The sequence below is a fragment of the Rhinoderma darwinii genome, chromosome 10, assembly GCF_050947455.1.
Source record: "Rhinoderma darwinii isolate aRhiDar2 chromosome 10, aRhiDar2.hap1, whole genome shotgun sequence".
NCBI classification, from domain to species: Eukaryota; Metazoa; Chordata; class Amphibia; order Anura; family Rhinodermatidae; genus Rhinoderma; species Rhinoderma darwinii.
The window spans coordinates 24,355,207-24,379,336 of NC_134696.1; the positions used below are offsets into that span (position 1 = coordinate 24,355,207).

A 24,130-nucleotide genomic window follows, 5' to 3' on the forward strand; every position below is an offset into this window, starting at 1 on the left:
TGATCCCATCATTTTACCATGATAACTGTCAGATGACAAACCATTTATTTAATTGTCCCGTCACCCTATATATTCATCTGATTCTCTCTAGACCCCAGCACCTACAGCAGGATCCGCAGCTCGACACCGCATCCAATTGGTTGTACAAATTTAAAGGTACTACATTGTTTTTTGTTTTATAATCTATAAATTATGTGTCGTCCCCCCCTCTCCCATCTACTTCACTATATTGTGAACTAAAAAAAAAAATTAGCTGTTTTTATTTACAGGTAACTATATTTATTGAACTATAAATGGACAGAAGAAATTATACAAGAGTGTCGGAATTCATCCTCACCGGCCTTTCTGATGTTCCAGAGTTCCAGATTTTAATTTTCATAGTGTTTTTAATCATCTATATCACGACTTTACTTGGAAACCTTTCAATCATTTTTGCTTATATGCTTAGTACCAACCTTCATACACCTATGTATTTCTTCCTTGCCCACTTTTCTCTTCTTGATATATGTTACATTTCGGTCAATGTCCCGAAAATGTTAGCCAATTTCCTAGCCGAACATAAAACCATCTCCTTCTACGGCTGCGTCGTCCAGGTTTACACTTTTGGTGTTTGTGGTGGGACTGAATGTTACGTGCTTGCGACTATGGCCTACGACCGCTATAACGCTATATGTCATCCACTGTTGTATAGCGTCATTATGAAGAGAAGTGTTTGTCTTAAGCTTATCGTAGGATCCTACCTGGTTGGGTCAACAAATTCTCTAATACACACAGTCATCACATTCACCTTACCTTTCTGTGGGCCTAATACGATAAACCATATTTTCTGTGATATTCCGCCCATAGTACAACTGGCCTGTGCCGACACCAGGATTAACCAGATTGTTATTTTTGTTACTAGTGTCTGTGTGGTGGTTGTTTCATTCATATTAATAGTAATATCTTATACCTATATCATAGCAGCCATTATAAGTCTATATTCAACATCTGGCAGGAGGAAAGCTTTCTCTACTTGTACATCCCACTTTACAGTCGTTACAATATTTTATGGTTCTGTTATGTTTATGTACTTAAAGCCGGAGTCCAAAGCATCAAATCTGGACCGACTGGTTGCTGTTATGTATGCAGTTATAGCCCCCTTGTTAAACCCTTTTATATATAGTCTACGGAACAATGATGTGAAGAGGGCCCTGATAAAAGTTTACAATAAATTAAAGTTACCTAAGTAAAATTGGCATGAATTTTTTTATGACTGATTAGAGCAACACAAGTCCCAATAAATTAAGCAACACTATATATATATATATATATATATATATATATATATATATATATATATATATATATATATATATCTGTATAGATATATATCAAGTTGTATAGATAGCAGTTAAAGGGGAACTAGCAAAAATAGAAAACTAAAATTTATTTATACCTCAACATGGAAATCAATGACAGTCGGCAAGGGCTCTTCTCCGCAGATCTACACTGTTGTCTTAATTGGAGTGGATCGAAATCAAGCACCAGGACTGCCTTTACGCTGATCTTTTTCCAAAGGAAAATGTGGCACCGCACCTTTATAAAAGCAGCATTCTGTCCATGGCAAAAAATTCAATTCAAGTAAAAATTTTAAAAAAAAAGAAGTAAAAGACAAAAACAACCAGCAGGCTCTTGGTTTAGAAATTTGTTCAGTCCCCAAAAAGCCCCACTTTAGTAACAGAGTAAGTTAAGACGCAGAGGAGAGGTAAAAGGGAGGAGGGGGATCATGCTGCAGTCCTTCTGTGCTGCTATTTCTCTGCCTTAGCCTGTGTGTGAGAATAATGCTGTGAGAGGGGAGGAGAGCGCCGCAAGGAGGAAGTACCTATTGGTCGGGGCACAAAGCACAGCTCTATAGAGTGTACAGAGTGTATCATCTTGTATTTTTTTTAATAATTGTTCATGTATTAGTTTTCTTTACACACAAGGCAAAATAGAGTGTAAAAAAAACCACAAAAAAACACTGTGTGAAGGAGGCCTAATATAATCAAACAGGAACTCAATCCACATAATAAATGCAACATATATCGTGTCCTTTTTCTCTATTGTTCTGAGATGGAAATTTTAATAATCCAGAATTTTTGAATAATATTTTACCTTTGCTCTATAATTTCTTCTATTATTTCCTCTAGATTTTTAAATTATATTTAAAATATAAAGGCAATTTTTAAACATACTACATGGACGTGTAAGATGTGCATTCCGGACCTGCCAAAACTGCAACTAATTCAACCTATGTTCCCTAGTGATTTGGGAGTTTGTGAAATTCTGGTTCATTTAGACAATAATTTATCTGGTTTTAAACATGAAATTTTAAAATATTTCCCTTTACATACTATTATAGAATTTTCTGTAAATGGTTATATTAAATAAGACTTTATTTTAAATTTGTAGTATCATTGTAGTTTTAATAAATAAAATAATGGAACAAATCTTAGATTTTTTTAGCCCAAGAGCCAAAGTTTTCAAGTGGAAGATGTTTTTGCATTTAATCCAATTCTACTGTACATACTATAATTAGTACTAGGTCATAAGTTAAAGAATTAGCCCTGGGTCTAGTATTGGAGGTACTGTTTTAGTATGTGATCCTCCATCTTGTGCACTTACTGTATGAATAGTATGAATTTGGATTACTATCCATCTACAGGTTTGATTCTAAATGCCAACTTTGCATATGTTTCTGTAAATTCTTCATGAGATCGCGGTTTGTGTTCGCGTGTAGTCAAACATTTAAAATAACACACTGGTTTTAAGTTTATGGGATGGTGACCGATCCTCTTTAAGATCAATGAACTTTAAATTTAACTGTACACTCAAAGGTTTTGTAAGAGCAATGTATACAGGAATCCTGTTAAGTTTCCTTTAGGGAATAAACAAAAAAGGAAGGAGCTCAGCATGTCCGTTTTGATATACCTTAAATGGACACTAACTTTTCAAACAACTTATGCTGATCTAATAGTATACCGGATAAAAGATACCTTTGTAATTTACTTATTATTAAAATTCAGTTGTTTTATCCATGCAAATTGTGTGCGTAGTTACTGCCACCAGGTTTCTCCCTCCCTGTAATCTCCTGTCCACTTCCTGTTGTCAAGTATTGTCCGTCCCTGGCTACAGATGAACTGCTTGGATATAACTTTCTATGGAGAGGGGAGGGGGCGCAGGAGGAGGAAGTAGAGAGAGAGAGAGTATAACTCAGCAACACACACAGCATACAAGTCTTTGGAGAGAGGAGGGGAGCAGGGGGAGAAAGCAGGAGCAGAGTGAGAAAGACACAGACATGCTGGTAAGAGGATTTGTCACCCCAGTGCTGGATTCTCAACTACACTGCTCATTACTGCTGTACAATCTCCTCCACGCTGCTTCTATATATGTGATAGAGATGGAATAGCAGGATCTCCTATGTGTGCTGCGTATAGAAGACATGATAGCAGTTCCGCCCACTAGCTTTAAGACAACTGAGAATTAGCGATTGAGCCTGCAGAGGGGAAAACTGTTAAATAATGACATATAAAAGTCGTATATTAGCCAGAAATAGTGTTATTCCTCATGTAAACAGATACGACATCTTATTCTGAAAAGTAACCTAAAACGTTAGGTGTGTTTAAAGTACAGTATGTCCAAACAGGTGTCTGAGGTTTTTTTTCTCTAAAAGGCAATAATGAATTTAAATACATAAGTAACATATAACAGCTGATCACCGTGGGAACTAGAAGCCAAACCCATGACGCTCAGCTGATCACTAAAAATAAAAAATAAAAAAGATCTGGTGTTTTACTAATCTGTTGGATGGAGCAGCCACGTGACAAGATCACGAGGTTACTGTGTGGACCTATGTTCCCTTCAATGTATAGGTGTGGAGTGGGGGGACATGTAAGTGCTATAAATGTATATGTGCGGCTGTGCCCAGCCAGGTAGGAGATCATGATCATACATTTTAAATACAACACAATTAGAAAGTAATTTTTTTTTTTTTTTATAGTAACATGGACACTTTTGGCCAATGCTAGAAAATCTTCCTAATCCCGGAAAAACATTTTTCTACATTCTTTTCATAAGTTCTGAAAGATTTACATGACAACACAATTAAACTATTTGTATAATACAAGAAATAATTTCCAGTACTCCTGGGATGAGTCCCAAATGAGTCACAACCTTTTATATAAGCATAGAATAGCTCATGTATTATCTACAATGCAGGAAAATATCTTCTCAAATGGTTTCACAAAAATGATGGGACGAATGGCCGATGAGCATGTTGAAAACCCCATTGCGACTGCTCCTTGACTCATATCTGTCCTTTTAACGTCATGATAAATTAGAATATCAACACCTCTGTACATTGGAGAAATAATACTGATAATACTAATAGGGTAAGTGTTGTTTGCATTTAATGGATCTTAAAGGGGTTTTCGTGGGAAAACACTGATTATTTATGCTTAGGAAAGCCAATTAATGTCTTAAGGGTCCGAGTCCCGGAACCTTCAATGTTTTTCGTAGCACACAGACGAATCCACACATGCTGCTGTGTCTAAATAAACATTAAAGGCTTTGTAAACCTTTGGAGGACCTTTTTATTTTTTATTTTTTTTAATTAAAAGATTGTTTTATAGTGTTTAGAGCAAATTTGGAATTGGTTTTTATTAAAAAAATAACTTTTTGAGATAGAAGCTGTATCGTGCACTGAAACCCGAATGCGTCACATCAGCAGGACTGATTGCTTTGATGACAGACTGTCCTGTGTGTCTCTGACAAGCAGAATCTACTGGTCATCGATCACATATGAGTCATGAACTTAGATGTGTCTGATATTAGCTGGACCCGCTGTCACCAAAGACGCCAGTCCCGCTGAGCTCACAAATTCGGGTTTCAGTGTAATATACAGCTTCTATGTATCCAGTTTACATAGAAGCTGTATCTGTAAAAGTAAAACGTTTTTTTAATAATAACCAATTACACTATAGTCATTTGTTTTAGTAAAAGAAAAAAAGCCTTTAAAAAGGTTTACGTAGAGGGGCACAGACCCTTTGTTCTACTGATCTTTGAGGGTCCGGGGCGTCAGACCCCCCATGATCACACATTGATGGTCTCTACGTTATGATGTTTATTTGATTTACATTGATTAAGTTTTACTGCATATTAATAAGCTATACCAGACAATTGTGATTTATTCCAGGATTAGGTTTCTGATTGGTGAGAGGGGTTAATTTCACGATTTGTGGCTATGTGGACCCACTGGGCCGTAGCACCGTAGCGGGAAAGCAGCTGGCCAAACAGTGTACCAAGTCAATGTATATATAGTCCAAGCACAAGGGTACCTGTAGTAGTTCAGACAGCAGCAACGGCTTGGCTCAGATGGGACCTTGGCAGCAGATACCAGGCGTGGTGTAACACAGCAGGCGTGACCGGTGGCACAACACGACTCCAACTTTCCAAGGCACAGGAAAAAGGTAACATGGGATACAGGTAGCAGGTACGGGAACACTAGGAACAGGATAAGACTAAGGGACCATTTGCAAGACTAACACGGGTAAAACACCACAACGCTCAGGCAATGCGTGAAAGGGCAGAGCCCCTTTTATAGTCCAGGGTGATTATGGGCTAATTAGAGATTCTTTTCATGTGTGCGCACTGGCCCTTTAACACACAACGGGACTCAGTGAGGCGGAAGTGAGTGCTGGCGTCTCCTAGGAAGGAGATGCTGGCCAGCACTCACAGAGTAATGGCCGTTACAGTTGGGCTTCCTTTTATCCCCCAGATTGTAGGATCAGGGAACCTTCTTACATTACTATGTTGGGGTATCTTATAGATGCGCTAACACTAAAGATTTTGACGATTCATACCCTTTAAAAAAAAAATAATTAAAAGAAATTATGTAAGAGAAAAAAGCCACTGATTTTGTTCATATTTTACACCATACACGCTAGTCAACAACAGACATTCATAGAAACAGTCAAAGTAATAATGGCGCATTCTTTTATATTGGCATTATCAGTAATATAACATTATGGGCATGTTTACAATCTTATCAAAAAACGGCTGTAAAATACGGAGCTGTTTTCAATGGAAAACCGCCTCTGATTTTCAGCCGTTTTTTTATGCATCAGGCGTTTTTTGATGCGTTTTTTTACGGCCGTTTTGGAGCTGTTTTTCTATTTAGACAATGAAAAATGGCTCCAAAAACGGCTCAAGAAGGGACATGCACTTTTTGTTTACGGGGCGTTTTTTTATGCGTTGTTTATAAAAACAGTGCTTAAAAAAGCGCCATGTGGGAACCGATGCAGTTTTTCCCATTGAAATCAATGGGCAGATGTTTGGAGGTGCTCAGGCCCCGTATTTTCAGTCGTTTTTGGGGACATTTACGGCTGTTCAGGGTATGTTCACCCATGTGAACATACCCTATATGGACAAGTCATGGGAACCCAAGAAGCATCTATGGATGACACACTTGCATTTGTGGCTAAGAATACTGCTTTGAGGACATGCTGTATGTGCCTGGCACATGCTTTAATGGGGACATTTCTGACTAACATACGCTGCTATTGGGACATCTAAGGCTGGCACTTATAGGGCATCAAAAGTTGCCACACTAAGGCCAAATGCACACGAACGTGCTTTTGCGGCCGCAATTCCCCCGAAAATCCACGGGAGAATTGCGGCCCCATTCATTTCTATGGGGCCATGCACACGACCGTAGTTTTTACTGTCTGTGCATGGCCCGGGAGCCCGCATCGCAGAAAGAACGGACATGTCTTATTACGGCAGTCTTCTGCGGTCCGGACTCATTGAAAATAATGGCCGCGGCCATGTGCATTGCCGCGATTTGCGGGCGGCTCGCGGCTGACAGTCCCCTGCCGGCCGACCCGAAAATCACGGGCATGCACATGGCTACGGTCGTGTGCATGAGGTCTCATGTTAACTTGCTTGTTCTCAGGAACTTTTCGGCCAACAAAAATATAACCCAAACCACATTCTCGGCCCAATAATTTGTTGTGTGACTAAGCGTAGTATTTCTCCTACCTTCTTTTCCTCCAAGTGGGGCAATACCGATTTGTCAGTGGCTGGTATATCACTTGGCTCAGATATGACAAAAATTGCTTCTGTACCAGAAAAGTTTGACTTTTTTTGTGGTGTTTTTTTTTCTATTCCAGAAAAAAAAAATGGATGAAATGAATATCAATCATACAATGGTAACACAATTTATTCTTTTGGGATTCTCTGGAATAACTCAGCATCAAGTCTCCCTTTTTCCACTCTTTCTATGTACATATATCATCACAGTGGGTGGGAACCTATTAATAGTCATTACATATAAGCTTAGTCCAAGACTCCACACTCCGATGTATTTTTTTCTGGCTAATTTTTCTATCTTAGAAATACTGTATGTTTCATGTACTGTGCCCAAAATGTTGTCCAGTTTACTGTCAGAGCGTAAAGTCATCTCATACTCTGGCTGTGCTATACAAATGTATTGTGTCTCGTTGTTCGGTGGAACAGAGTGCTATATGCTGGCCGCCATGGCTTATGACCGATATAACGCCATTTGTCACCCTCTGTTATATACTCAGATTATGAGTGAAATAGTCTGTATCCAGCATATCGTGGGATCATATGCGATTGGCGCAGTAAATTCTCTAATACACACAGTGTTCACGTTTTCATTACCATTCTGTGGATCCAATGAGATAGACCATTTCTTTTGTGATGTTCCGCCGGTACTAGAACTCTCATGCCAGGACATCTGGGTCAATGAACTTGTGATATTTGTGATTGCCGGTTGTGTCATAATCGGTTCATTCGTAATAACAATACTTTCCTATATGGAGATCATTTCAAAAATTCTAAAACTCCGTTCCGCCTTGGGCAGGAAGAAAACTTTCGCAACCTGCTCTTCTCACTTAATAGTGGTTACAATATTTTATGGTTCGGCAATTTTTATGTATTTTAGACCCAGGTCAAGTTATAGAAGTGGGCAAAACAGTGTGGTCTCTTTAATGTACACAGTCATTTCTCCATTCTTAAACCCTTTTATATACAGTCTAAGGAACAAAGAGGTCAAATCAAATATCCAAAATATATTTTTACGGCTAAAAAAATTCTGATTTATATTAGAAATAGTTCCGTTTTAATTTATTTCCCTACTTCTATCGCTCTCTTGTTTGGTTTCCCCACTTTTCCTTCACCTCTTTCTTGTTTCTTTAGTTGCTCTCCTCAACTCCTTTTCTGGGTTTCCATTTTTTTTCATGGTCCCTTCAACCTCTAGGACACTCACCTTTCCAGTCGTAGTCGACTTCGCTATTTCATACAGTTGGGTGACTGAGGCCCTATTTATATGTTCTTTCCCGGCCTATACAATGAACATACACTGCAAACGCAGTGTCAATACACCCTTAAACTGTTCTTCGGGAGATAAATTACTGTCAAAATATTTTCTTATATGGTTTCATTTCATTCCTCAACATCTCCGCATCTCCAGTAGTTTTTGCAGTCTCTTCAACTATCCACAGACCTTCCATGTGTCTGTCTACTTAAACAACTTTACCTAACTCCACAACTTTACTGTTATGCTCATGCTCTTGTCCTATGGCTGCACTATTGTGTCCTCCTTCACTCACTATGTCGCTTTTGGCCGTTTTTCTTTGTACAGACTGATACCGGTCCCCCTGGTCCACACTCTAGCATGTCCCTACTACCGAAGAGACATATAATTGATGTATAGAATTGACTTCAAACCTCCTCAATAAGATTCCTAACATTTTTCCCATCATGTAATGATAGGGGTCTCAGGATGTAGGGTTCTTCAAGGGTTTCCAAATGTGTCTTCCATCATAATAACATCACCATAGGTACTGACACTGAGTGGTGTCATGATCACTTTATACTTTATACAAAGCCCTTCTGTTAGGGCATCCAGCAGAATGGGTATGTATTCTTACATAGAATGGGGCAAATCATGACACCATTTTTTTATTTTTTTTACAAAAAATGTTTTCTAACACTTTACTGAACTATAATATGATCAAATTGCGATGCAATTTCACCATGTTCAAAAAATCCGAATTTCAGAACATGAACTCCAAGGAATAGAAAGATGTGACCGCATCCCCAAAGTGAACATGCAACATTTCGACCCACGCAGGGATATTTGTCAACTTGCGTGGGTCAAAACGTTAAATGTTCATTTTGTTTGGGGATGTGTTGATAAACACTTGAACCTTTGCTACATGGGATGCGGTCACATCTTTCGATTCTTTGGACGATTCTTTACAGGTAATGAAGGTGTCATGTTCCAGAAAAAAAACAGGCCAGGAGAGCCCTCAAAATCTTGACATTGTATTACCCCAAATCTTATTAGGGGTCAATGTGAGCCTAACTCAATACTCGATTCTCTTTAACCATAGTTACGCTGTGAATAGCTGTATGTGTGTTTTATAATGTATATATTGCTATCTTATTTTGTATAAATATTCCCTGCAGCGCCACCACAGGGAACATTATGACACAGTGTCCATTCAAATCAATAGGTTGTTGGAGTAACGCAGGACAGGACAGGTCCTCCAGATCGAGAGACGCTCTTCGTAGCCGCTATCCATTCTGGCCTAAAGATGAGGATCCTGAATAAAGAACCCCCTGTATTTACTTAGAATTCCATAATGAGGTTCTCAAGGCTGAAGTATAGAAGCAGAATTTGTTGGGCTCCGAATATACACAATGAATGTTGAATTTATGCCAACACATTATAGTTTAAAAAAACAAAACCTTGTTATCTAAAAAAACATTAGTCTATAATGATTCCTCAAATAAAGAGGCAGCATGTACTGAACTCCTTATATACACACACATGTCCTTATGTTGAATGTATATCGAAATACCATAGTTGAGTATATATATATATATATATATATATATATATATAAAAATTAAAAAAAAAACAATAAAAAAAACAAAAAACAATAAAATATGTTTATAAAAGGGGAGGAATAATAAAAATGAAAAAAAAGTAGTAGAAGTATGGGGGATAATTACCAGAACGGTTCACACTGGTGTTAACACAACCTGACTAGCGATCACTTACTATGTGACCTTACACTTCTAATAAAACTCAAAAAAACATATCCTCCATATTTAGTGGCATAGGGGCTACGGTATTCAGGGAATAGATTCACCTTGACTCATGGAGAGACATTTTTCATATAAATATTTGCCACCTCGCCATCATCATTCTACTTGATCAGTAGCATTGAAACTAGTATCTTTTAGACTCTTTTTACATTAGCGTCAAGGCTTTTGTTTTAAACCCAAGTCACGACCGGTCTGACGGATCTATTTTCACATATTCCAAGGATTTCTGGCAGATCCCATTGATCTACAATGGGTCTATCGGATTTCCGTTGGGAATAATTTTTTAAGACAAAAATAGCACTGCAAACAATGCTCTACCTGTCATCAATAATCGATGGAAGTGATAGAACAGAACCCAGCACTAGTGTGAACAGAGACGAATACTGTCAAACTTTTTGTAATGTTGAGATAAGGGATGATTTTTTTTTATTACCTTTTTTTTTGTTATTATATTATGTTATTGAAGTGTTCTCAAACTATCTCTAAAGTCATCTCTTCGTTCTTCCTACATACATTTTATTGCAGGGCAGATAATATTGTAATTGACAAGATAAAGTAAATGTAAACAGCTCCTGATTTTCAGACGTTTTTGTAACTACTCGCGTTTTTCGCAGAGTATTTTATGGAAGTGATTGGAGCTGTTTTTCAATAGAGTCAATGAAAAACGGCTCCAAAAACGTCTCAAGAAGTGACACGCAGACATGCAAGAGGATTTGTCACCCCAGTGCTGGATTCTCAACTACGCTGCTCATTACTGCTGTACAATCTCCTCCACGCTGCTTCTATATATGTGATAGGAGATCCTGCTATCCCATCTCTATGTGTGCTGTGTATAGAAGACATGATAGCAGTTCCGCCCACTAGCTTTAAGAAAACTGAGAAATAGAGAAAAAGCCTGCAGAGGGGAAAACTGCTAAATAATGACACATATAAGTCATATAATGGCCAGAAATAGTGTTATTCCTCATGTACATACATATGACATCTTATTCTGAAAAGTAACCTAAAACGTTAGGTGTGTTTAAAGTACAGTATGTCCAAACAGGTGCCTGAGGTTTTTTCTTTAAAGGCAATAATGAATTTAAATACATAAGTAATATATAACAGCTGATCACCGTGGGAACTAGAAGCCAAACCCATGACGATCAGCTGATCACTAAAAATAAAAAAAGATCTGCCGTTTTACTAATCTGTTGGATGGAGCAGCCACGTGACAAGATCACGTGGTTACTGTGTGGACCTGTGTTCCCTTCAATGTATAGGTGTGGAGTGGAAGACATGTAAATGCTATAAATGTATATGTGCGGCTGTGCCCAGCGAGGTAGGAGATCATGATCATACATTTTAAATACAACACATTTAGAAAGTAATTTTTGTTATTTTATACTTGGACACTTTTGGCCAATGCTAGAAAAACTTCCTATTCCCGGAAAAACATTTTTCTACATTCTTTTCATAAGTTTTGAAAGATTTACATGACAACACAATTAAACTATTTGTATAATACAAGAAATAATTTCCAGTACTCCTGGGATGAATCCCAAATGAGTCACAACCTTTTATATAAGCATAGAATAGCTCATGTATTATCTACAATGCAGGAAAATATCTTCTCAAATGGTTTCACAAAAATGATGGGACGAATGGCCGATGAGCATGTTGAAAACCCCATTGCGACTGCTCCTTGACTCATATCTGTCCTTTTAACCTCATGATAAATTAGAATATCAACACCTCTGTACATTGGAGAAATAATACTGATAATACTAATAGGGTAAGTGTTGTTTGCATTTAATGGATCTTAAAGGGGTTTTCGTGGGAAAACACTGATTATTTATGCTTAGGAAAGCCAATTAATGTCTTAAGGGTCTGAGTCCCGGAACCTTCAATGTTTATCCAGGCACAGAGACGAATCCACACATGCCGCTGTGTCTAAATAAACATTAATGGCTTTGTAAAACTTTAAGGACCTTTTTTTGTATTTTTTATTATTAAAAGATTGTTTTATAGTGTTTAGAGCAAATTTGTAATTGGTTTTTATTTTTTAAAAAAATTACTTTTTGAGATAGAAGCTGTATCGTGCACTGAAACCCGAATCGGTCACGTCAGCAGGACTGATTGCTTCGATGACAGACTGTCCTGTGTGTCTCTAACAAGCAGAATCTACCGGTTATCGATCACATATGAGTCATGAACTTAGATGTGTCTGATATTAGCTGGACCCGCTGTCACCAAAGACACCAGTCCCGCTGAGCTCACAAATTCGGGTTTCAGTGTAAGATACAGCCTCTATGTATCCAGTTTACATAGAAGCTGTATCTGTAAAAGTAAAACTTTTTTTTAATAATAACCAATTACTCTATAGTAATTTGTTTTAGCAAAAAAAAAAAGTCTTTAAAAGGTTTACGTAGAGGGGCACAGCCCCTTTGTTCTACTGATGTTTGAGGGTCCTGGGCATCAAACCGCCCATGATCACACATTGATGGTCTCTACGTTATGATGTTTATTTGATTTACATTGATGACGTTTTACTGCATATTAATAAGCTATGCCAGAAAATTGTGATTTATCCCAGGATTATGTTTCTGATTGGTGAGAGCAGGCGTGACCGGAGACACAACAGGACTCCAACTTTCTAAAGGCACAGGAACAAGGTAGCACGGGATACAGGATGCAGGTACGGGAACACTGGGAACAGGATAACACTAAGGAACCAATTGCAAGACTAACACGGGTAAACACAACAACGCTCAGGCAATGAGTGAAAGGCAGAGCCCCTTTTATAGTCCAGGGTGATTATGGGCTAATTAGAGATTCATTTCATGTGCACGCACTGGCCCATTAATGCCGGGCGAGAGCACACTACGGGACCGAGTGAAGCAAGGCGGAAGTGAGTGCTGGCGTCTCTTAGGAAGGAGATGCTGGCCAGCACTCACAGAATAATGGCCGCGGCCGTCGAAGGGTGAGTAGGAATGACGGTCCGCGGCCATGGCCGTTACAGTTAGGCTTCCTTTCATCCCCCAGATTGTAGGATCAGGGAACCTTCTTACATTACTTTGTTGGGGTATCTTATAGATGCGCTAACACTAAAGATTTTGGTGATTCATACCCTTTAAAAAAAATAATAATAATAATAATAATTATGTAAGAGAAAAAGCCATTGCTTTTGTTATTTTGATACCATACACGCTAGTCAACAACAGCCATATTCATATTCATAGAAACAGTCAAAGTAATAAGTAATAATGGCGCAATCTTTTATATTGGCATTGTCAGTAATATAACATTATGGGTATGTTCACACGCTTAACAAAAAACGGCTGTAAAATGCAGAGCTGTTTTCAAGGGAAAACAGCCTCTGATTTTCAGCCGTTCTCATGCGTTTTTTACGGCCGATTTTTGGAGCCGTTTTTCTATTGAGACAATGAAAAACTGCTCCACAAACTGAAAATTTTTTTTACGCTCCCCAGAATTTTCAGCCATTTTTTGCTTTTAATAGGGACATTTCTGACTAGCATATGCTGCTATTGGGACATCTAATGCTGGCACTTATAGGGCATCAAAGGTTGCCACACTAACACCTTCATTGTCTTGCTCTCAGGAACATTACGGCCAACAAAAATAGAACCCAAACCACATTCTCGGCCCAGTATTTCGTTGTGTGACTAAGCGTATTATTTCTCCTACCTTCTCTTCCTCCAAGTGGGGCAATACCGATTTGTCAGTGGCTGGTATATCACTTGGCTCAGATATGACAAAAATAGCTTCTGTACCAAAAAAGTTACTTTTTGTGGTGTTTTTTCTTTTCCAGAAAAAAAAATGGATGAAATGAATATCAATCATACAATGGTAACACAATTTATTCTGTTGGGATTCTCTGGAATAACTCAGCATCAAGTCTCCCTTTTTCCACTCTTTCTATGTACATATATCATCACAGTGTGTGGGAACCTATTAATAGTCATTACATATAAGCTTAGTCCAAGACTCCACACTCCGATGTATTTTTTTATTGCTAATCTTTCTATCTTAGAAATACTGTATGTTTCATGTACTGTGCCCAAAATGTTGTCCAGTTTACTGTCAGAGCGTAAAGTCATCTCATACTCTGGCTGTGCTATACAAATGTATTGTGTCTTGTTGTTTGGTGGAACAGAGTGCTATATGCTGGCCGCCATGGCTTATGACCGATATAACGCAATTTGTCACCCTCTCTTATATACCCGGATTATGAGTGAAATAGTCTGTATCCAGCATATCGTGGGATCATATGTGATTGGCGCAGTAAATTCTCTAATACACACAGTGTTCACGTTTTCATTACCATTCTGTGGATCCAATGAGATAGATCATTTCTTTTGTGATGTTCCGCCGGTACTAGAACTCTCATGCCAGGACATCTGGGTCAATGAACTTGTGATATTTGTGATTGCCGGTTGTGTCATAATCGGTTCATTCGTAATAACAATACTTTCCTATATGGAGATAATTTCAAAAATTCTAAAACTCCGTTCCGTCTTGGGCAGGAAGAAAACTTTCGCAACCTGCTCTTCTCACTTAATAGTGGTTACAATATTTTATGGTTCGGCAATTTTTATGTATTTTAGACCCAGGTCAAGAAATAGAAGTGGGCAAAACAGTGTGGTCTCTTTAATGTACACAGTCATTTCTCCACTCTTAAACCCTTTTATATACAGTCTAAGGAACAAAGAGGTCAAATCAAATATCAAAAATATATTTTTACGGCTAAAACAATTCTGATTTATATTAGAAATAGTTCCGTTTTAATTTAGTTCCCTGCTTCTATCGCTCTCTTGTTTGGTTTCCCCACATTTCCTTCACCTCTTTCTTGTTTCTTTAGTTGCTGATCTACAATGGGTCTATCGGGTTCCGTTGGGATTAATTTTTTAAGCCAAAAATAGCACTGCAAATAATGCTCTACCCGTCATCAAAAAGCGATGGAAGTGATAGAATAGAACCCAGCACTAGTGTGAACAGAGACAAATACTGTCAAACTCTTTGTAATGTTGAGATAAGGGATGATTTTTTTTATTACCTTTTTTATTATATTATGTTATTGAAGTGTTCTCAAACTATCTCTAAAGTCGTCTCTTCGTTCTTCCTACATACATTTTATTGCAAGGCAGAGAATATTGTAAGGGACAAGATAAAGTAAATATAATATGTTCCTTCACACGTGATGAATTAAAAAAATGAGGTAATCCTGTCAAAATAATTTTTAGTTTATATACGTTACATGCTGATCAGTTCCTTTTAGAAAAGACGGTCCCATATCATTTCCATTTACTGAGGGTGCAACCATCAAACAAAAATTCGGGACACATTTAAAAGGTAAAAGTAAAGCATAGGAGGTGGCCTGGTGATCATAAATCAGGGGTGCATAACCTATACTGGTTCAAGGGCTGCATTGTCAAATTTTACTACTCCCAAGGGCTACAGTTAAACTTCAAGGGGTAGACATTTATAGAATATCGACCACTTTGTCTCCTCTCCAGAGCGCCAAACCCATCAAACATTTATAGTTTATCCTGTGGATATACCATAAATGTTTCACATGGGACTAATCCTTCAACCTGCTGGCGACATTCAACTTACAGGAACAATGGATGCACGCCATCGCAATATGTCGCGAATTCAGAATCTAAGCTTTCACCATAAGCGCGTGTGTCGACGGTCTCAAACTGCGGACTCCTGCCAGCAACGGACGGGATCGCGGTCAATCTCGACATCAGTGCGGTAAGACAGTAGGATGGGTACTGTCCCCTGATCGACCACCTCCCCGGGACGAAATCGTGGGGTGCGGATCGGTTGCCGTGGAAGTTAGAGGCCTTTTGAATGCTTCCATATCTGACTAGTGGAGCATAGATAAAGGCAATACGGTACACAAGTATTACATGATTGTATGAGCAATTCAAATATCGCATGTTTAAGTCCCCTAATCACTAAAAGTTTAAAAAGAATAAAAGAAATAAACTTTACATTTTTCCCCAAAAATTATGTAAGCCATAAAAAAAAAAAGTTAACATAATTGATATTAAAATATCACGTTATTTAACCCGCCAGGTGAACGCTGTAGGAAAAAAAAATGCAAGCATTGACGTTGGAAACCACAGATTTTTTTTTTTTTTTTGTAAGAATATGTAAAATGTCAATAGATGCTGAGCATCTGTACAATGTATATATAGTAGTTAACATGCGCTGTTTAATGTACAGGCTATTTATATACAGATAAATCTGAGTGTCTGTTGCGGCCTACACGTGACGAGTTCACCTTGTTTAAAAAATAAAAATAAAAAAAATAAAGGGATTAAAAAAAACAGCACGTACCCCAAAATGGTACTGAAAAAACGACATCTTGCCCCGCAAAAAATAAGCCCTCACACCACTCAATCTACGGAAAAATGAAAAAAGTATATAGCAACACAAAAAAAAAAATTGTAAAACTTGTAAAACAGGAAAAAAATATATAAATTTGGTATCGCCGTAATCATATTGATCCGCAGAATAAAATTAAAGGGAACCGGTCACCTGCCCATACATGTGTAGTTGAGTGCAGCATGTAATGGGCAGGGCTGTACAAAACCTCTCTCATAAATTTTTTCCTATCTTTCTCCGTTATTTCGATATTTGTGCCATTATATTTGACGCCCAATTTTTAAATAACCGGCGGGATTATCTTCGGCAGTGGCATCGGAGCTGTGTGCGCGCGCACGCTCTCACTCACTCTTCAGCCCTCGGCAGACAAGGACACAAGACTGTGTGAGCTCTCGCGAAAGATCACAGTCTTGTCGTTCTTGTCTGCCGAGAGCTGAAGAGTGAGAGCGTGAAAGCGCATGCTCACACAGCTCCGAGCTGCGCGTGCACATGCTCTCCCCTCTCCAGCTCTTGCTGTGACATTGTCCGTAGCTGAATGGACAGTGTTACAACGATGTTACACGCCCCCTTGCCAATTACACGTCCCATTGACAGTTCATGGGGGTTATTTAAATATAGGGCGCCAAAAAATACGGCACCGATATCTAAATAACGGAGGAGGATAGGAAATATTTTTAAAGTGCCCCAGGATTTGTGCAGCCCTGCCCATTACATGCTGCACATGTATGGGCAGGTAAAAAGTTCTCCTTAACCCCTTAGTGACCAGCCTATTTTAAACCTTAATGACCAAGCTATTTTTTACGTTTTACCATCATCTCATTCCAAGAGCTATAACTTTTTTATTTATGCGTCGACATAGCTGTAGACTGTCTTGTTTTTTGCGGGACAAGTTGTGTTTTTTTAATAGCACTATTTTGGGGTACATATAATTTAGCAGGCATTAACTGGGGCAGACCTGGGGGTCCTTATTAGGCCCTCCAGCTGTCATAGAAGACACTGACACCCTGCGTTCACACGCAGGGGGCCAGTGGGGTGAGAGAGGGAGCTACCTCTCTTCAAAACCACTCCGATGCAGCACTCGCTATTGAGCGCCACATCTGAAGGGTTAAACGAGCGAGATCGATACGGATATCGATCTCTCCCGTTCGAGCATGGAAACTAAAGCAGGGAAACCGAAGGTAGCTGACAGCAGGGAGATTTAACGGCTCCCTGCTCTATTTATTCATTCCGATGCAGCACCATAAAAAGGCCATTGCATCGGAATAAAGCCTGTTAGTGGTCGCCGTAAAAACAGCGGTCACTAACAGGTTTAAGTCGTTTTTACCGCACAGTGAATGCCGTAAAAACGAAACCCAAAAATCAATGGAGGAATGGCTGTATTTTTCAAATTTCACCCTACAAAGAATTTTTTTCGTTTTCAAGCATGTAGATTATATGGTACATTAAACTGTGTTATTAAAAACTACAACTCGTCCTGCTAAAAACAAGCCCTCATGTGGCTAAGTCGAGGAAAAAAGAAAAAGGTTATGGCTCTTGGAATGTGATGTGATGATGGAAAAACGAAAATTGGCTGCATCTCCAAAGGATAAAAGGGGTTGTGCAGCATTAAAAAGAACATGGCTGCTTTCTTCCAAATGTAATCATGCGTAATTGGTGCAGTAAATGCTCTAATACACACAGTGTCCATGTTTTCATTACCATTCTATGGATCCAATGAGATAGACCATTTATTCTGTGATGTTGCGCCGGTACTAGAACTCTAATGCCAGGATTTGTGGTTCAACAAACTTTTAATATTTGTGATTACCGGCTGTGTTATTTTTATTTCATTCTAAATAACAATTATTTCCTATGTGGAGATAATTTCAGAAATGTTAAAACGCTGTACTGCATTGGGTAGAAAGAGCAACCTGCTCTGCTCACTTAAAGGGTAACTAAGCTTTCAAAAAACTTCTGCCATATCATAAGTTTTGATTGGTGGGGATCCGAGCACTGAGACCCCCACCGATCGCTAGGACAAAGTTTCAGAAGCGCTCGGGTGAGCGCTGAGCCGCTTCGTTACTGACCGGCTTTTCTTGAAGAGCAGAGCAATTGGTGTATGGGCTCAATATAATGCCTGTACACCGCTCGCTTTCTGAGAAGAGCCGATCAGAGACTAAGCGGCTCAGCGCTCACTCGAGCACTTCTGTCGCTTCATTTTAGAGATCAGTAGGGGTCTCAGTGTTTAGACCCCACCTATCAAAACGTCTGACCTAGGTCAAACTATAGAATTGGACAAAACATTGCAGTCTCTAATGTATACAGTAATTGCTCCACTCAAACCCTTTTATATGGAGCTTGAGAAGCAATCATCTAAAATATATTTTTACTGCTTATAAAATTTTGATTTTTAATTGATATATTTATGTGTTTTATTTAAATGTCTTAATTTTCTTTTCAACATATAAAATGGTTTTGAAAAAGTGTGATGGTTTGATGGTTAGTAAATGTTTTGATTTAAGTGTGACTGCAGTTAAACCCAGTACCCATTTCCCTCAACCATACTAATCACACATGTAAGGGTATGTTCACACGGCTTATTTTTGGCCGAAAAACCGGAAGTGGAACGCCTCCAAATATCTGCCCATTGATTTCAATTGGAAAAATGGCGTTGTGTTCCAACGGGCCGTTTTGAAAAATTTCTTGGGCTGTTTTTTGAGCCATTTTTCATTGACTCTATAGAAAACAGCTCCAAAAACGCTGCGAAAAATGCAAGTGGCTTGAAAAAGTGTGAAAATCAGAAGCTGTTTTGCCTTGAAAACAGCTCCGTATTTTCAGACGTTTTTGAGTTTGCGTATGAACATACCCTAAGAGTCCAGGAAGTTGAGATATGGATAGTTGTTTGGAGGGTGCTCATCAGGTTTGCCTACCTCAGCGTTCTCAAATTTAATGTTGATAAATGTAAAGTACTGCACCAAGTCGCAGTAATAGCATGGCTGGTATGGGTGCATTTATGCTAAATGGAATACAACTGGAGATAGACCAAAATAAGAACTTGGGTAACTGGTTAGAAGTAAAGTTAAGCAGCACTCAGTGTCAAGTAGCATCTGCAAAAGCAAACAAAATTTTAGGGTGTATAAAAAAACATAGATAAAAGATAAGAACCTGTGATCCAACTTAAATATTGCCCCTGTTATTCTCTTATAAGGCTTTATGTTGAATATGGGTTTCCGTTTTGGGCTGAACCCTGTAAAAAGAATAAAGGAGAGGTAGAAAAGGTTCAAAGGTGGGCGACTATATTAATAATTGGGATGGGCGGTCTCTTACAATAAAATGATGGAAAAAGTGCATTACTTTACATTTATCAACATTAAATATTCCATGGTTTATGATCGGTATGCCGCCCTATGTCACCCCCTCTTATATAGCATCATTATAAGTGAAATAGTTTGCATTCAGCAATTTGCTGGTTTTTGGATCATCGGAAATGTTGACCACCTATCGAAAAGAGTTCTCAAATTTACTTTACCATTTTGCAGTTCACTTACCTTTAATCAATTCTTTTGTGATAGTACGCCCATATTATTTTTGGCCTATGAGCGACAGATGCCACTGTATGCCTATACAGTGACGTCTGGTGGAGGCATCTCCCATAGCTATACATGGGGAAATACTCCTAACTGTATACCTCGTACACTGACACAAACACAGCATAAATAGATCCTGAAGCTATAGGTTCAGCAGCAAAAAGTTTACATTTTCATATATTATTTACTCCAGCAAGATACAACTTTGCTTTCAACTTTGGTTGCCAATAATAATCTGCTCCTTTGAGAATTTGCCCCATAAGACCTGGAAGGAATAAAGCACCGAATGTCTGACACTGGTGAGTCTTGCTCTACAAGACGCAGGTCAGTAGGATGATATGTACATTGCTACAATGCAGAATTACTTTTATTTTTTTTTAAGGTGAAATTTTTTCCATTAAAATTATGTATTGTACCAAACGCTCAGGTTGGTGATCACACTATGATTGCACACGTTCGATTACATTTCAATGGGAATGCACTCAATTGTTCATTGTTCAATGCACATTCTTTTTCCTAAATATTTCTTCTGAGTCTATAGGCAAATGCTATTCCCAGGAAGACCCTATTTGGTATTTTTAAGCAGAACTCCAGTAGGACAAGTGACACGGTGAGTTTTTGTGGTGTTGGTTTGTCTGATGTATATGAATTATTGCAATTTGTAACAGGACTACTACAAGAGACCAGGGAAGGTACTGATTTTCCTTGTGGAGATCCAGGTGATAGATAATCTTTATGGCAATGCTCCCTGGGAAAAGTATGCAAAATAGCTCACCTCCACAATGAACAAAACGGTCTCTCCAGTGCCACCTATAGGTGGCTACCCTGCAAGTCAATGTCCAACTTCTTATAGACAGTAAATACACGGTTTCCTTTCTTCTAGAGAAAATTTATTTTGCAAGAGACCAGAATAGAAAATTAAAGTGCCTAAATAGACTAGAATTGCTACCTGAAAATGGGACAAAAAGGAGAGATCACTATGGGAAACACATTTCCATCTTTGTCTGTTCTGGTTTTGTTTGTTTTATTTTTACATGTGTGTCATATTAATACTATTTTTTCCATTTTTTTATGCAGTTATTATCGAAAATTCTCACAGTAACAACTGGAATATTCCAATAAAACACATACAGAGCTGGGGGGGGGGGGGGTTATTCTGTGCCACGGACATACAAATCTATCAAAAAGCTGGCAAAGTCTGTAAATTAATTCCAGACTGTAGGGGGATTATATATGCCAACACTGCATGTGTATCATTGAAACACCATCAGGTAGCTATCTTTCAGCTGCGGTGGCTACAAAAAGCGGCGCTCGCTTTGGAGGACCTGGCATGTCCATACTTAAAAAAGGCAAAGATTTCACTGGGAACTGTGTAATGCTTTATTTCCCCTGTGGTGGCGCTGCAAAGAAATGGAACACTTGCTGCTCAATGATTACAGTTAAAAAGCTGAAGGTCCAAGCAGAGGGACATCATGTGATCAACTTATTGTTGGGGGACCAGTCCAATATTTAATATAAATTTTTACTTAAAAATGGAATATACCTTTTAGAGACCATATTATAATGTATATGATCTGGAATAAAGGAACATCTATTTTGCCTATAGATACAAATAACCTTATGGATATGTACAACCACACCATTATATCAGAATTTATTTTGGTGGGACTTTCTGACTCACAAGAACTCCAGCTTTTCCTTTTTGTGGTATTTTTGTACATCTACATAATCACAGTGAGTGGTAACGTGTACCTAATTCTTGCGTATAGATTCAGCCCAAATCTTCACACTCCGATGTATTTTTACCTAGCGAACTTCTCTTTTCTGGATATATGTTACATCACCGGGACGGTTCCCAAAATGTTGTCAAACTTCTTATCAGAAGAGAAGACAATCTCAGTTTATGGTTGCGCTATACAGATGTACTGTGTTTGGCTGTTTGGTGGAACAGAGTGCTACATTCTGGCCGCCATGGCTTATGACCGATATAATGCCATATGTCATCCTCTTTTATATAAAGTCATTATGAATAATGAAACGTGTACCCTACTTATCATTGGTTCGTGGATTATCGGGGCGGCAAATTCTCTTATACACACGGTCCTGACGTTCTCCTTGACCTTCTGCAGTAATAAGATCAACCATTTCTTCTGTGATGTTCCACCTGTTCTTGAACTCTCATGTACTAGTACTTGGATCAACGAGCTTGTCATTTTTCTTGTAAGTGGTTGTGTAATTATCGGTTCCTTCATTTGGATAATAATATCATACATAAGGATCATCTCAACCGTCCTAAAGGTCGATTCAAGGTCTGGGAGAAGAAAAACTTTTTCAACCTGTACTTCCCACCTAATTGTGGTTACAATATTTTATGGGTCTGGTATCTTCATGTACTTCAGGCCAAAATCAAGTTATGGAATGGACCAGGACAGACTGATCTCTGTCATGTATACTGTAATAGCACCCATGCTAAACCCCTTTGTGTACAGTCTAAGGAACAGTGAAGTAAAATTGGCCATGAAAAGGATATTGTCTCAACTAATATAATTCTGAGCTCTTTTATGAATAGATTAAAGTGGTTGTCCGGGCAGAGGACAGTTTTCATACTGATGAGCTATACACAGGATAAGTAGGTCATCTATATACGATCGGTGGAGGTCCGATACCCGGGCCCTGAAACCGTTTTTTTTCCCCCGGCTGCCTCCGGGGATCGGATGTTATGCAGTGTTTAGTGCCGAAAGCAGATGGCACTGTACGCTGCTGTGCTGCAGAACTGCAACTCTGCTTCTATTCACATGAATAGGAGCAGAGCTGCAGAGCTGTAGTACTGCAGTACTGCAGTACGGCCACTATACTGGCCGTGGCCATCTGCTGGTCCGGAGCCATCTGCTTCTGGTACTGAATACTGCATAACATCCGGTGCCCCGAGGCAGCCGATCAGTGTGGGGTTCGGCTGTTGGACCCCCGCCGATCATATACTGAAGATCGCTCCTGTGGAAAGCTCATCAGTATGAAAAACCGCCCCGTGCCCAGACAAACCCCAATTCACTGATCAGTTGTTTAATATATATATATATATATTACACATATATACACACACACACACACACACACACACACTAGTCCTTCTCAATGAATTAGAATATAATCAAAAAGTTTGTTTATTTCAGTAATTCAATTCAAAAAGTGAAACTCATATATTGTATAGATTCATTACACGCAGAGTGAACTATTTCCAGCATTTTTTTTTCTTTTAATGTTGATTATGGTAATAGTTAATGAAAACCCAAAATTTAGTCTCTCAGAGAATTTGAATATTGGGTAAAAGTTGAAGATTGTAGACTCATGGTGTCACACTCTAATCAGATAATCAACACCAAACACCTGCAAAGGTTTCCTAAGTCTTTAAAAGGACAGGTCTGCTGCTCAGTGTCCAAAGTCCTGTTTTCAAATAAAAGTAAATTTTGCATTTAATTTGGAAATCTCGGTCCCAGAGTCTGGAGGAAGAGTAGAGAGGCATCAATCCAAGCTGCTTGCGGTCCAGTGTGAAGTTTCCACAGTCAGTGTTGGTTTGGGGGCCATGTCATCTGCTGGTGTTGGTCACTGTGTTATATCAAGTCCAGAGTCAGCGCAGCATCTAGCAGGACATTTCCCAGCACTTCATGCTTCCCTCTGCTGACAAGCTTTATGGAGATGCGGATTTCATTTTCCAGAAGGACTTGGCATCTGCCCACACTGCCAAAAGTGCCAATACCTGGTGTAATAACCACAGTATCACTGCGCTTAATTGACCAGCAAACTCGCCTGACCTAAATCCCATAGAGAATCTATAGGGTATTGTCAGGAGGAAGATAAGACACCAGACCCAACAATGCAGACGAGCTGAAGGCCGCTATCAAAGCAACCTGGGCTTCCATAACACCTCAGCAGTACCACAGGCTGATCGCCCCCATGCCACGCCGCATTGATAACACCTCAGCAGTGCCACAGGCTGATCACCTCCATGCCAC

At 38.9% G+C, this 24,130-nt stretch overlaps 4 protein-coding genes across 4 annotated transcripts; all 4 read left to right on the plus strand.

Moving 5' to 3' along the window:
• The first annotated feature begins 293 nt into the window (after window positions 1-293).
• LOC142662281 (olfactory receptor 5G9-like) lies at window positions 294-1,229 on the plus strand. Its single transcript, XM_075840417.1, has one exon. It carries the CDS (start codon window positions 294-296, stop codon window positions 1,227-1,229), a length of 936 nt encoding a protein of 311 aa, XP_075696532.1.
• Window positions 1,230-7,196: 5,967 nt separating this feature from the next.
• On the plus strand, window positions 7,197-8,138 carry LOC142662550 (olfactory receptor 5G3-like). Its single transcript, XM_075840763.1, has one exon. The coding sequence runs from the start codon at window positions 7,197-7,199 to the stop codon at window positions 8,136-8,138; it is 942 nt and encodes a 313-aa protein (XP_075696878.1).
• Window positions 8,139-13,977: 5,839 nt separating this feature from the next.
• Window positions 13,978-14,919, plus strand: LOC142662551 (olfactory receptor 5V1-like). The gene has a single exon (XM_075840764.1). It carries the CDS (start codon window positions 13,978-13,980, stop codon window positions 14,917-14,919), a length of 942 nt encoding a protein of 313 aa, XP_075696879.1.
• A 6,800-nt stretch (window positions 14,920-21,719) lies between these two features.
• On the plus strand, window positions 21,720-22,667 carry LOC142662552 (olfactory receptor 5V1-like). Its single transcript, XM_075840765.1, has one exon. It carries the CDS (start codon window positions 21,741-21,743, stop codon window positions 22,665-22,667), a length of 927 nt encoding a protein of 308 aa, XP_075696880.1. The 5' UTR covers window positions 21,720-21,740.
• The last annotated feature ends 1,463 nt before the right edge of the window (window positions 22,668-24,130 follow it).

Excerpts from the sequence above, each read along its gene's own strand:
- LOC142662281 (XM_075840417.1), top strand. The coding sequence starts at position 294 with ATGGACAGAAGAAATTATACAAGAGTGTCGGAATTCATCCTCACCGGC.
- LOC142662550 (XM_075840763.1), top strand. The coding sequence starts at position 7,197 with ATGGATGAAATGAATATCAATCATACAATGGTAACACAATTTATTCTT.
- LOC142662551 (XM_075840764.1), top strand. The coding sequence starts at position 13,978 with ATGGATGAAATGAATATCAATCATACAATGGTAACACAATTTATTCTG.
- LOC142662552 (XM_075840765.1), top strand. The coding sequence starts at position 21,741 with ATGGATATGTACAACCACACCATTATATCAGAATTTATTTTGGTGGGA.